Raw genomic sequence first — 12513 nt, 5'->3', positions numbered from 1 at the left:
TGAGGAACAGACAGCAAGTGCTGAATTCAAGATAAACTATTTTTGAGCAGTAGGCCTGGCAAATCCCAAATCAGCCAAGCTTGGACAGCACCCTTAGTGCATCTTCCCTTCCTAGGTGGGCCAGGTGCACACTTAGCTGGCCCAGGGAGGCAGATGGCTCCCTTGCTACCACCATCTCGATCAGGGCCCGCAATGGTGAGCGACTGGGCCGCAGTGAGTAGGCAAAGGTGGACCAAGTAGCAGGCAGCCCGTATCTTGCAGCCAGGTGTCGAGTGGTGCCATAGGCTATACATCCAGCAGGCTCAGGATCCAACAGAACTATCAGTTCCTCCAGCACCTCCAGTTCATCCAGGAGGCGAGACAGGGGCTGTGACTCCAGGCCTGGCAGACCTGGGAAATGGAAAGTAAAAGAGAGGGAGGGGCAGACTTCCAGGTCACCCCTCACCTGTATGTGTCCTGTTCCCAACTAACCTTTGCCTGAGAGTGGAAGCAGAGATACTGTCCCTGTGGTCCTTTTCTCCAGTGCCTCCGGGGCACCTGGGAAAGGTGAGTGTAAGGAGAGGGTGTAGGTGTTGGGGTCTCCACAAACCAAGCCAGGAGAGGGAAGGGAAATGGCTTTTCCCTTGCAGGGACAGTAGTATCTTTGTAGGGGGCGCAGGAGGATCACTGCAAAGATCAGGAGTAGGACCAGCAAGGAGATCAGTACCAAAGACAGAACAAAATTTGGCAGCGTGCTGGTGCTCTCAGTTGTCCATGAGAGACTGGAACTCACTGGTGAACTAGGGGCTCTGGTTTCTTGAGATGACATAGGGCAGGAGCCCTTGGAAGGGATGGGCTTCTGGGAATAAAGATTTGGGAATAAATAGGGAGTCCATGTGCCACGCCTGCCCCAACAGCTCAAGCCCCTCCCACCCTTATATCCTTCGATGGGGCTACATCCCCTGTTCCATCCTGTCCCCACTCCACTCACCCCACATCAGGGCAGACAGGGATGGTGGAGGTAGCCTGGCTCTGTACTTCCCTGCTAGAATCCATTTGCTGGATGACTTTGGATAACATATTCAACCACTCTGAGACCCAGTTTCCTTAATACTAAAGAGGTGATGATAGTAGTACCAACCGCAGAAATCACTATGCAGACGAAATGAGAAACTGCATATAAAATACATCTACCAGCCAGGTGTGCACACTACCTTAACCCAGTCCGCCTTCCCCACATCCCATCAGGCACCCCACTTTGAGGTACTGCTTGGCCCTTCTGTGGGGAGGAGACCTTGTCTTACCTGCTGAAGGCCCACGCCTGCCTCTAAACAAGCCTCACAGGCCTGCCCTACAGCCCTCACTCACCCCTTCCGCGGCTTCCTACCCTCTCCCTGGGTCCAGGCCCTGCCCATCGACCCCCAAACCATGCCTCCCGCCCTACCTTGAGCAAGCCCTGACCCAGACCCTGGAGGCCGCCCAGCACCTCTTTACAACGTTGTAAGGTTCTGCTGCCACGGCTTCCCACGGGAGTGGAGGCTGCGACTCCACTGCTGCAGGGACTACACTGCTCTGAGTTGTTGGGGTTGCAGTGTCCAGGAGGACACTTTCTGAACGGGTGCGTTAAGAAATCGCCGAAGTCGTTAAGCCCGCAGTTTTCCACGAACTCGAAGTCTAGTGGGAAACAAACGCAAGATCCTGAGCGGCTGAGCGAGCCCCAAAACCTCTGCTCTATTAACTTCTCTCCTTTGCCCCATCCCAGTAAGTCCCGCCCCTTCAGCACGCACCCAGCCTATCAGTGCCCACCCTCGCCTTCCCTTCTTTTCACACTGATCCCGCCCCTTTCACCACTATATATTGGCCTCTCTCCTTTTTCCTCCACCCACTCAGCACCAGGCACTGCCCATATCCGAATTCACCCACAAAAAGGCCAACCTTTCCACACAACCGCTACCCCCCACCCCGCCACTAGCCGGCCCCATCTCTGTCCTCCACATAGGCTTGGCCGGCCTTGTCTTACCTGCTGAAGGCCCACGCCTGCCTCTAAACAAGCCTCACAGGCCTGCTGTGCTACAGCCCTCACTCACCCCTTCCGCAGCTTCCTACCACCTCACGGACTGATGCATATACCTAGTCCGCTCCTCACCTGGGCAGGGAGGTGGCCCGAAGCGCTCTAAGCACCTGCTGCAGCACTTGTTGTCAGGGTTCCAGTACTCCAGGTGGCCGCAGTACTGGGAGGCTTCCGGCTGTGGTAAGGCCTGAGCCATAAGCAGCAAGGCGACAAGGAGGAAGCGTCCGGTCCCCATCTGGGCAGGTCCTGCACACCGCAGGCTGTGGCCACAAGACTTTCAACCACAGCTCTTCTGCCACACTTTCCAGAAATCCCGGGGGAAGAAGGAAGTAGGAGAATTCCTTGCGGGGAAGGAATTCCCTGGCCTCTTTGGAAGCAGGAACCTAACCCCCACCAGAGCCCCCAGGCCAACTCCTGGTCCATTATCAGGACCCAAGAGGCCTCAAGATGGCTAAGGAGAACTCTGGATCTGGTATCCACCCTCCCTTTTCCATAGCACCTGGCTGCTGTGGAGAATATTCTGTTATTAGAAGCGCTTAGAGCCAGCCAGGCCATGGTGCCCTGTAGGCCTGTTACTCAGAAGTTGCCTGGGAGGACTGCTTGAGCCCAGGAGTTGGGAGATCAGCCTGAGCAAAATAGCAAGACCCTGTCTTGAAGGAAGGAAGGAAAATTGCTTAGAAAAGTAAACCCCTTAGAACAGCACCTGGCATATACCAAATTCAATTTAAGTGTTAAGTATTAACACCATCTCAAGAGTGGTGGTCTTCAAGAACCCATCCCTAACTCACTAGAGACTCCCACTGAACTACCAACCACCTCTCCCTTCCTGACCCTAATCTCTTCCATGTTAGGAATCCTCCAATCCGCCATAAACAGATACCTCCCCCTTGAGGATGTCTCAAATGGAGAAGCTGAGGTTTCCAGGACAAAGGTATCCCCACCCCACCAGTACAGACCTGAGCCCAAGCCTCTCTCACATTAGTAGTTCGAAGTGCTTCTGCTGAGCGTGTGGCTGGAAGCCAGCAGTTTTCTCTCTCTTTTTTTTTTTTTTTTTATCGGAAGTGTGTGGAAGGAAACTGCAAACCACAGATGACGCTCTAAACCCTCAGTGTGGAACTTTATTAGGTGAGGCACAGTAGAGAAAATCCTTGTTATAAAGATTACTTAATGGACTTCTGGAGCCTGGGGAAGATGGGGCTAGAGTGAAGGGGAGTTTGAGGAGGGGTCCTTGCTAGAAACATCTGTGACTGTCAGGGGTGAAGGGCAAGGGGGCCAGTCTTAGAAACAGTATGCCGATGGTCTGGGGAATGGCGACAGTTCCTTTCTCGGGGACGGTGGCCAGTATGGGATCTCAGGGGTGATCTGGGGACAGGAAGGGAGAGAACTGGGTTAGAGCCATTGGGAGTGGTGCAAAGATTCCCCCACGCCTCTCTGCTCTGGGATGGGCAGGGTGGTCATTAATATAACTAGTGTTTCACAAGGTGGTCTCAGGAAAGGCACTCGGGGATCAATCTCAGGGTTGGAGATCTAGGCTGGTCTTGGATTTGAGGTTCAAGCTGGTTTGGGGATTGAGACTGAGGTACTAGTTTTCAGATAGAGCTCACGACTATTCTTAGGGTACAAGAGTCTTGGGACACTGACTGGGATTTAGGATTAGGCTTATCTCAGGGCCCTTAGGTATAAGAAATCTTGACAGACTGGTCCCAAGTTACCTGTGCCTAGGTCCCCGCCCATAGAGCTGCTACCTGAGGTTCCGTGATATGGGTCGCAGGTGCATGAAGTTGCAAAAGCCACCTTGGGTACATTCCCTGAGTAGAGGATAGAAGGATTCAGGAAACTTTCCTCACTGAGTGTGTTTGAGCCTTCCAGCACACTCAAGAGTCTGGGACTCTGAGTGTCTGTCCCACCCTTAAACTACCATACCCCATTTCATACTGTCGACAGCATGACTCCTAAAAGTCGGTGACAGGAGACAGCTCATCATGCACAGCCTGAAGAGGTTACTGAGTTCAGCCACTGCCCGCTCTGCATCTTCATCCTGCCAAAACTGGAGAAAGTGGGTGGCTGTCAGCAGCAGAACTTGTGATCTTCAGGGAACTAGATAGTAGCTCTGAGGCTAGACAGGATTTAACTTAGTAATGGACCTCAAACTGTGAAGTTTCAGTGATGGTCACCAGGCATTGAAATGCTTCCATTTCAGGGCTGGGGAAAGGGGGGCTGGCAGCAAGCACCTTGACATAGACATTGTCCACGAGGTGGTCCCCCAGGCTGTCACACACATTCATCTCTTCAATCTCCCCATACTTCTCCTGCAGTTCTGTGAACACCTCCTGCAGAAGACAAGGAGAAACTCAGTTAAGCTGGCAGAGGAAACCCAACCTACCCCTGCTAACTCTCACCTCAAAGAAGTTATCATAGTGTTCCTGCACCTCTACATCGCTCACGTGACCTGGAGGTGGGGAGAAGGGTGAAATCAGGAGATGTTCTTCCTGCAAGGCTGTCTGCCCTGCTCCTGTTCTGTCTAGTCCCTTACAATGAGATCCATCTGCGGTTTGGGCGGTGTTCTGTGATTCCGATATAGGTTGAGCAGCACTAGGGTCTGAACAGAATTTAAAGGGGGCGGGACCTGAGCTCAGAGGGCAGGGCTTCATGCAGAGAGGGAAGTACCCAAGTTTGGGAGTGGAACCCTGCACCAGAGAAGAACTCTAAGCATCGTCAGTGCATCTGCGGTGCTTGCCCCTTAGAAAGAGGTGGGGGAGGACCTAGAGACAATAGACGGCCCAGGGGCACAGTCTGTCATGGGGGGGTGTGTAGCCAAGTCTCAGGGAGCGGGCGTTGAAAGCTAAGGGGAGGAACCTGCAGAGACGGCCTACCAGAAAACAGCCGGGCGGTAGGCTGGACCTTAGAAATACGGAAAACGTGGGACCTAGTGATGATGGACAGCACACGGGGAAGAGCCTGAAAGTGGTAGCCAGCGGGGATCTGAGTCCGGACTCATCTGGCTGAAAGTCGGTTTATTGTGAAGCCGGGAGCGTCGGTCCCGTGCCGGCAGGCCCCGATCTTAAAGTAAAAAGAGCAGTTAACCCTGGAAGAGGTGCAAAGACAGTAGTGAATTAAGGGCCGGGAAGGTCGGACACCCCAGAAACACCGTCCCCAACCTTCCGGCTACCAAGGACCAAAGCCCTAGCCCCCAATTCTCGAGAGGACACTCCCTGCGCCTGTTCTCACTTGTCCTTCTCAGTCCCGAATATCGAAGCTAAATATTCAGCCATTTTCACTCGAACCCTCTAGCTTGCCCAATCCTTACATCACTTCCGTTACTTAGGAGCGTTGGGAAGTGTAGTTCGTCTCTGCCTCCGCACGCTTATCACGCGCTCACAAACTCCCTAGTGCGCTTGCGCATTGGAGGTCCGCGTCCCCCTCCCACAAACACCGCTGGGAGGTTCCTGAATGCGCATGCGTACAGCGTTGCCTCTCCAAAAAGAAAGAACTACAAACTCCAGCGAAACCTGCGGCACCTCTCGCAAACGTCCGTAGTTGAAAATACCAAAGGCATCCAAGGTAAAGGAAATAAACTCCACTGGTGAGTTTTGAGTCGCTTCGCGAACCCCAATAAATATAAAGAGCTTCTTTCACTCGTCCTGCTTGCTAATGGGAGCTGTGTGCCCTTCTTTCATCAAACCCACCTCTGCATTTGTCTCTGATTTGTCGTAATAGGGGCGTGGCTGTTCGTGATCTCTGCATCTGTTACTTGGGTCTTGCCCCGCAGACCCTTAAGAAGACCCGGGTCTAGCGCAAATATGAACTTGGAGCGGGTGTCCAATGAGGAGAAGTTGAACCTGTGCCGGAAGTACTACTTGGGTAAGGGCCAATCCCCGAGGGTCTCGGGAGAAAAGAGGGGACTGAATTAGAGCGCTTCAGGGATAGAGGGCCTAGGGGCTTGGATTCTTGGGTCCCTAGGGGTAAAGCAGCTGGAAACTCCGACTCCTGGATCTGAGGGAAGGGAGCACCAGGGTCCTGAGGAAGGAGGAAGTTGAGACCTCATCCTATAAGAAGTTGAAGAATCAGATTCCTGGATCCCAGGGAGGAGCCAGGATCCCTCAGCCCCTGACAGCAGCGATCTCCTGTTGAACTAGATCTTCTGTGTGGGCTTTGGTAGAGATCCTTCTTGCTTTATAACCCAGTGTGGATTATCTTCCTAGGTGGGTTCGCGTTTCTGCCTTTTCTGTGGTTGGTCAACATCTTCTGGTTTTTCCGAGAGGCGTTCCTCGCCCCAGCCTACACAGAACAGAGCCAAATCAAAGGCTGTAAGTCTAGGGCACCAGAAGAAAGGGGAAGTGGGGGGTGGGGGTGGATGCTCCAGAATTCGGGGATCTGTGAAAGAGAAGAGAGGGATGGTCAGGGTGAGTCCAAAGAGCATCTGGAGGCCAACCCTCCTCATTCCTGTTCCCCATTATAGATGTCTGGCGCTCAGCTGTGGGCTTCCTCTTCTGGGTGATTGTGCTCACCACCTGGATCACCATCTTCCAGATCTACCGGCCCCGCTGGGGTGCCCTTGGAGACTACCTCTCCTTTACTATACCCTTGGGCACTCCCTGACAACTTCTCCACAGACTGGGGACCTGATTTCTCCCTGAATGGGCTCCTCTGCTTTAAGTTCACTTTTAAGCCCCAAAGACATGTGTCCATCACCTGTCATCTCTGTTGACATCCCCAATAAATAACCCTAACTTTTGATATTGACTTCCTGAGATCTTTGGACGTTGAAGCATAAAATGATCATTAACATTCAAAAACATTTAGTGAGTGCTTACTTTGTACCAGGTTTAGTGCTTCACACATTATATGCATTCCCCCCACACACACACACTGAAAACTAATAACCCTCTGGAATAGTAACTTTCCTATTCATGAACCCTATTTTACAGATGAGGAGCCAAGAAACAAATAACATGTCCTCAGCGATCCAGTAATGGTGCTATCCTGTAATGGTGGTTGTGAATTCAAAAACATGACTTTCTGGGCAGAGGATGTGGCCCAGTGGTAGAGCATAAGCCTAGAGTGCATGAGGACCTGGGTTTGATTCTTGGCATCACAAAACTAAACAAAAATATGAATTTCCTACTCTGGGCCCCAATATTCTCATTAGAATACAAATCAGGATGCTACCTCCTAGGAGTTTATCTAGGCCAAGACATGTGCTAAGTGGAAATTTTTCATTCTCTGAAGGAAGTGTTGTCTGCAGCAACAGAAGTGTTCGAGAACTTTCTTAGAGAAGCCTTCCTTGAGCTTCCTATTTAAAACTTAATTCCTTTCTTGCTCCCTGTTACCATTTCAAGCTATATTCTTTCTCCTATCATCATACATTTGGAATATGTTACCTGTTTATTGCCTATCTTCCATCCTCCAAAAGATAAGCTCCATTAGGGCAAGGATTTTTGTTCACTGCAATTTCCCCAGTGCCTAATTATTTGCTAAATGAATGAGATTGTACCTGAAATTAACATGTAGCTGGGCATCTAACTAGTGCTCCATAAGAGGAGGCCACTCTAATTTAAGACTAGTCTTCCTTTTAGGAACCAGAGGGACTCCTACGGTTAGTTAAACCCTGTAAATAGGTAAATCGGTGTTCCCCAAACCTAACACTACGACTCCCCAAAAGCCTTGCGATGCCGGAGCTTTTGTTTCCCACCGCGCCCCGCGAGGCAAGGGCGGCGTTACAGATTGAGTCTCGGGAGCTAGGACTACACCTCCCAGGAAGCACCCCGGGTTGTCGTTGGTTTATTTCCGGAAGCGGCAGCCCAAAAGGTGGGACCTAAGGCTGGGAGCCGTGGGGGGGGGCAGCTGTCAATTGGCCAGCGAACGAAATTGACGACTTGGCTGACTAATGGGAACAAGAGACTGTGGAAGGGGCCCACCCACAGAAGGGGAAGAAGGGAGGCGGCGGCCACTGCTGCAGTCGCGGCTGGACACTGCTCAAGCTGGAGGGCCTTCCGTACACGGAGCTTACCTTTGACCTCTCCCCGCTCGCCTCTTGCCTCGATTTGTGACACTAGGCACTTTTGGGTTTTTTGTGACCCAGCTAGCCAGACTCAGAAGCCAAACCATGTTCCCGGTGAAGGTGAAAGTGGAGAAATCAGGTGAGAACCCGGAGATCGGGGGCCTGAAAGGGAGCACTGTGCTATTCAGGGTATTGGAGGTCTGCTAGGCAGGAGTATCGCGAAAAGGCGGGCTAGGTGGCTTCTGCTTGCAGCCCATCTGACAATCGCAATATCAGGCATGGATCATTCCATCCCCGTCTGTGCTGACAGTAGCTTTGAGATTGAATGGTGGTGGTTCAGACAGCGTGGTTTGGTAAGAGAAGGAGATTTTCATGCGGTAACTGAGAAGGGCCCTTTTCTTGCCCCCACCTCAGTTTCTCCGATCCCAGCAGTGATCATGTGTCAGGCGTTGTGCTGTGAATTTGAAAAATAAGGACTCTTAACCCTCAAGTCACTATATTCCAATAATCCTAGGAATAAGGAAGTGCATTGGATAGGGAAACAAGCTCAGACAGAAGAAGTCATTTTGGGTTGGGGCAGAGCTGATGGGTATCCAAGACTGGCCTGGTAAAACCAGTGGGGAGGCAAAGAATTCAAACAAAAATGTAATAGTCGAATGACATCCGATGAATATTATTAAATATAGAAGACAGAAGCTGAGTTTGGTGGTGTAGTTCTTATCCTGTGGAGGATAAGAGAACACTTGAGCCTTGGAGTTCAGGGCCTGCCTGGGCAATATAGCAAGACTTTGCCTTTTAAATCTTAAAGAGAGAAGTTAAGGAGATCAGGAGTGGGAGTGAGGCAAGGTACAGCAGAATGCTATGAAAATGATATTAGAGGGAACTGCCAAACAAAGGAAGTAGTTTTGAAGAAGGCCCGAAAAAGGCCCAGAAATAGAAGCCTTACCTGGTGAGTTGGGGGGACAGCAGGGAAGCCAAATAGGCTGAAGCAGAGTGAGGTAGAGAGGAGGTTGAAGCAAAGAGGTGATCAGAGTTGACAGATCTTGTGGGCCCAGGTGAGGACTTAGGCTTTTGCTTTGAGAGAAATAAGGATCCAAGGGAGGGTTTTGAACTCAAGTGGCTTAATAAAGGACCTTCCCAATGCCAAAAAATATTCAGACCCCTTAGGGGTCTGAACACAAATGATGGTAGGGGCTAGAGATAGACCTGTGAACTCCAGATTGAATGAAGACTTCACCCTCTGGGGGGTGCTGTGGAGTCCTGGAGGATTCTAAGCTGGGGAAAATCAGGGTCTTGTTTTTGATTTTGATTTTGGAAGTTCCCCTGGCTACCTTGAGATACTGAGGTTAGGATCCCAAGGAAAAGAGAAGACAGGACCAGGATGGGCAGGATAGAACGGGTGAAAGAGGGAAGACACTCAGGAGGCCAAGTGGTCAAGCCATGGGGTTAGAGGGCTGAGATGGGGGAGGGACAGGCGTCCATGGTGAGACTAATGAAGGGACTGGGAGACAGTGGGGTCACCCTTCATGGTGGGATCCAGGAAGAGGGGTAAGTTGAGAGAGACACCGAGGCCAGTGTAGGGCCCGGTGCACAAAAAGAGCACAGGGGATGTCCAAGGGGAGGTGTTTAAGTTGTAGGATCTACAAGTTGGGGTTCAGGAGAGAAGCCAAGACTGGGACAGAGATGTGAACATGATGCAAGGCTCTTTGCTACAGTCTCAGCTGCCCCAACCCCCATCTTCAAACTGTCTCTCCTCTAAGGGATGTTGGGAATCCCTGTATCTCTCAGTCTCTGCCGGCTGTACCCTTTTAGCATGCCTGGACCAGGCAATAGGATTGGCCCTGGTGGAAATATACATAGAGAGCTGACTCCTGCTTGGTACCCTTTGCCCCCAGAGTTGGAGATGGCCAAAGCCCGGAACCAACTGGATGCTGTTCTGCAGTGTCTGCTGGAGAAGAGTCACTTGGACAGGTTGGAACCTGGTCCAGGGTGGGATCATGGGGCTGGAGCTCTGGCAAATTGAAACTCCTGATCCTGGGTGGATCTGGGTGGGGACCCCAGAGGCTAATTTTGGGAGAAAGGTGTCTCATGGGGAAGCCACTTGATGCAGTCACACACACACCAGGCCCTAGGAACCCTGAGCCAATAGTTCTCTTCTGCTACTAGGGAGCGTCTGGACGAGGAAGCCGGGAAAACCCCCTCAGACACCCACAACAAGTAAGCTGTTTTATAGGATCTGGATCCGAGAATGTGGTGGGTAACTCCTTTCCTCATCTATTCCCTGGCCACTCTGCCTACGCTTTCTCTGATACACTCCTAACCACAGTACATACACAAAAACTGTGATAGAAGCAGTTTAGGTCCCCTCATGGTTGGCATCTAGAACCCCAGTGTATGAGGGGGACATAAGACTCAAGGGGTCCCAGGGTGCCCTTTCAGGGGGTTTGGAGCAGGCATTTGTTTGAAGGTCAGCCTGCTAATGCCCTGTCTTTCCCCACAGAGATTGCTCCATCGCAGCCACTGGCAAAAGGTAAGGTGGCAGGGGCCCCAGCCAGTGGATGTGGTTTCCAGCCCTCACCCCTGTCTTGACACTTCCCTTCCTCACACAGGCCATCTGCCCGCTTCCCCCACCAGCGGAGGAAGAAGAGGAGGGAGATGGATGATGGGCTAGCTGAGGGAGGGCCTCAGCGATCCAGTGAGTAGGCAACCCCTAGAGGGTGGGTGGGCAGGGAGCCAGGGGCTACATAAGGATGCTCACTTACCTCCCACCCCCACCACCCCAGACACATATGTGATCAAGCTGTTTGACCGGAGTGTGGACTTGGCCCAGTTCAGTGAGAATACACCGTTGTACCCAATCTGCCGAGCCTGGATGCGCAACAGCCCCTCAGTGCGCGAGCGTGAACACTCACCCAGCTCACCACTGCCCCCACTGCCCGAAGATGAGGAGGTGGGATGGGTGGTGGGCCCCAGCCCAGCAGCCAGGGAGGGCAGTGGGTAGACAGGCTCAAGGGACCCTCCCCTTAAACTAGTGGTTGCCAAGTATAGGTCCCTAAGTCTCCCAAATGAATGTTGGACCAGGTGAGGCACACAGATGTACATCCTCAGGCTAGGGGTATGGACAGAGGTCTCCTGAGGCAGACAGACATGGCAATGTGGCCTTAGGGGAGAGGCAACAGGGCTCCCTCGGGCCAAGACATGACCTCCATTATTGGGTTCCCAAGGGCTAAAGGGCTGAACATGGATCCTTAGTACAGATAGGTGAGGCTACTAGGTATAGCATGGACCCTCTGGGCTATGGAGGGATAGATGGGGATCCATTAATCATCTGGCCTGAGAGGGTAGACAGGGGTCCCCAGGACATACATATGACCCTTTGAACTATTAAGATGCAAGCAGAGCAGGGCATGGTGGCACATGCCTGTAATCCCAACAACTCAGGAGGCTGAGGCAGGAGGATTGCGAGTTCAAAGCCAGCGTCAGCAACTTAGAGAGGCCCTAAGTAACTCAGTGAGACCCTGTCTCTAAGTAAAATACCAAAAAAAAAAAGGCTGGGGTGTGGCTCAGTGGTTGAGCACCCCTCGATTCACTCCCCAGTACAAAAAAAAAAAAGATCAGAGCAGAAATGATGACTACCTGACCACCAGTAATAGTGGAAGAGTGTTCCTAGGTGACACAGATGTGACCTCCCACCCCAGGATGACAGGTATAGATGGGGTTTCCTGGGCTGGTCAAAGGGTAGACAAGGGTTCTTAAGCTGACAGGAGAAGACAGGTATCCCTGGAGCAGACAGAGCTGACTTCCAGGCTGTTTAAGGTATCTGTCCTTCAGATATGAGTCCTCCAAGTATAGATTTCCCAGTGAGCCCCTTAAGTCTATTGTCTGGGAAAGGCAAAAAGGATAAAACGGGTACTCCCAGCCCTTTGCTCTGATTCTCTTGGGCCTGGTATGGGGTATTGTATCTCTAGGGTTCAGAGGTCGCCAACAGCAAAAGTCGTGATGTGTACAAGCTGCCTCCACCTACAGCCCCTGGGCCACCCGGAGATGCCTGCAGATCACGCATTCCATCCCCACTGCAGCCTGAGACCCAGGGCACGACCGATGATGAGGTGGGTATAGGGGGCTGGCCTGAGGCTGTGGGTCTTGTTGTGGGGCTCCAGGATGTACACCTGATCTCTATCCACACAGCCCTCTGAGCCCGAACCTTCACCCTCCACACTCATCTATCGTAACATGCAGCGCTGGAAACGCATCCGCCAGAGGTGAGGTTCCCCCAGCTGGCTTCCCCCCATGACCTCTTTTTCCATTTACTGAATCCTCACTCTACCTCACCAGGTGGAAGGAGGCATCCCATCGGAATCAGCTTCGTTATTCAGAAAGCATGAAGATTCTACGGGAGATGTACGATCGACAGTGACATTCCCCGCTCCTCCAATAAATATCCCCCAACCGTACACTAGAC

At 52.0% G+C, this 12513-nt stretch overlaps 4 protein-coding genes across 7 annotated transcripts; 2 read left to right on the top strand and 2 right to left on the bottom strand.

Annotated features, from left to right (window-relative positions):
* Positions 1–25: 25 nt before the first annotated feature.
* Igflr1 (IGF like family receptor 1) lies at positions 26–3059 on the bottom strand. 3 transcript variants are annotated; one of them, XM_027941320.2, is made up of 5 exons: positions 3007–3059; positions 2126–2350; positions 1466–1653; positions 472–838; positions 26–390 (listed from the first exon to the last, which is right to left on the bottom strand). In XM_027941320.2, the coding sequence occupies exons 2-5, from the start codon at positions 2283–2285 to the stop codon at positions 71–73; spliced, it is 1035 nt and encodes a 344-aa protein (XP_027797121.2). In that variant the 5' UTR covers positions 2286–2350; positions 3007–3059; the 3' UTR covers positions 26–70. The 3 variants fall into 3 exon arrangements, with proteins under 3 accessions (XP_027797121.2, XP_071460883.1, XP_027797120.2); XM_071604782.1 differs by having other exon boundaries at positions 2126–2310; XM_027941319.2 differs by having other exon boundaries at positions 2126–3059.
* An 81-nt stretch (positions 3060–3140) lies between these two features.
* U2af1l4 (U2 small nuclear RNA auxiliary factor 1 like 4) lies at positions 3141–5351 on the bottom strand. The gene is given in 11 exon segments (XM_027941376.2): positions 3141–3412; positions 3763–3858; positions 3974–4046; positions 4049–4097; positions 4282–4380; positions 4450–4499; positions 4584–4619; positions 4622–4653; positions 5053–5092; positions 5095–5135; positions 5279–5351. Coding segments are annotated over 11 exon segments (672 nt in total). The 5' UTR covers positions 5323–5351; the 3' UTR covers positions 3141–3300.
* A 150-nt stretch (positions 5352–5501) lies between these two features.
* Psenen (presenilin enhancer, gamma-secretase subunit) lies at positions 5502–6787 on the top strand. 2 transcript variants are annotated; one of them, XM_027941357.2, is made up of 4 exons: positions 5502–5611; positions 5768–5911; positions 6253–6357; positions 6510–6787. In XM_027941357.2, the coding sequence occupies exons 2-4, from the start codon at positions 5851–5853 to the stop codon at positions 6647–6649; spliced, it is 306 nt and encodes a 101-aa protein (XP_027797158.1). In that variant the 5' UTR covers positions 5502–5611; positions 5768–5850; the 3' UTR covers positions 6650–6787. The 2 variants fall into 2 exon arrangements, with proteins under 2 accessions (XP_027797158.1, XP_027797159.1); XM_027941358.2 differs by having other exon boundaries at positions 5519–5633.
* Positions 6788–7983: 1196 nt separating this feature from the next.
* On the top strand, positions 7984–12505 carry Lin37 (lin-37 DREAM MuvB core complex component). Its single transcript, XM_027941337.2, has 9 exons — positions 7984–8190; positions 9947–10022; positions 10218–10268; positions 10552–10581; positions 10661–10746; positions 10835–11001; positions 12020–12160; positions 12240–12313; positions 12387–12505. The coding sequence occupies exons 1-9, from the start codon at positions 8157–8159 to the stop codon at positions 12466–12468; spliced, it is 741 nt and encodes a 246-aa protein (XP_027797138.1). The 5' UTR covers positions 7984–8156; the 3' UTR covers positions 12469–12505.
* The last annotated feature ends 8 nt before the right edge of the window (positions 12506–12513 follow it).

Source organism: Marmota flaviventris, chromosome 18, assembly GCF_047511675.1.
Source record: "Marmota flaviventris isolate mMarFla1 chromosome 18, mMarFla1.hap1, whole genome shotgun sequence".
Taxonomy (NCBI): domain Eukaryota; kingdom Metazoa; phylum Chordata; class Mammalia; order Rodentia; family Sciuridae; genus Marmota; species Marmota flaviventris.
Note: the sequence above shows the minus strand (reverse complement) of the source record. Positions and strands in the feature narration are given on the sequence as shown.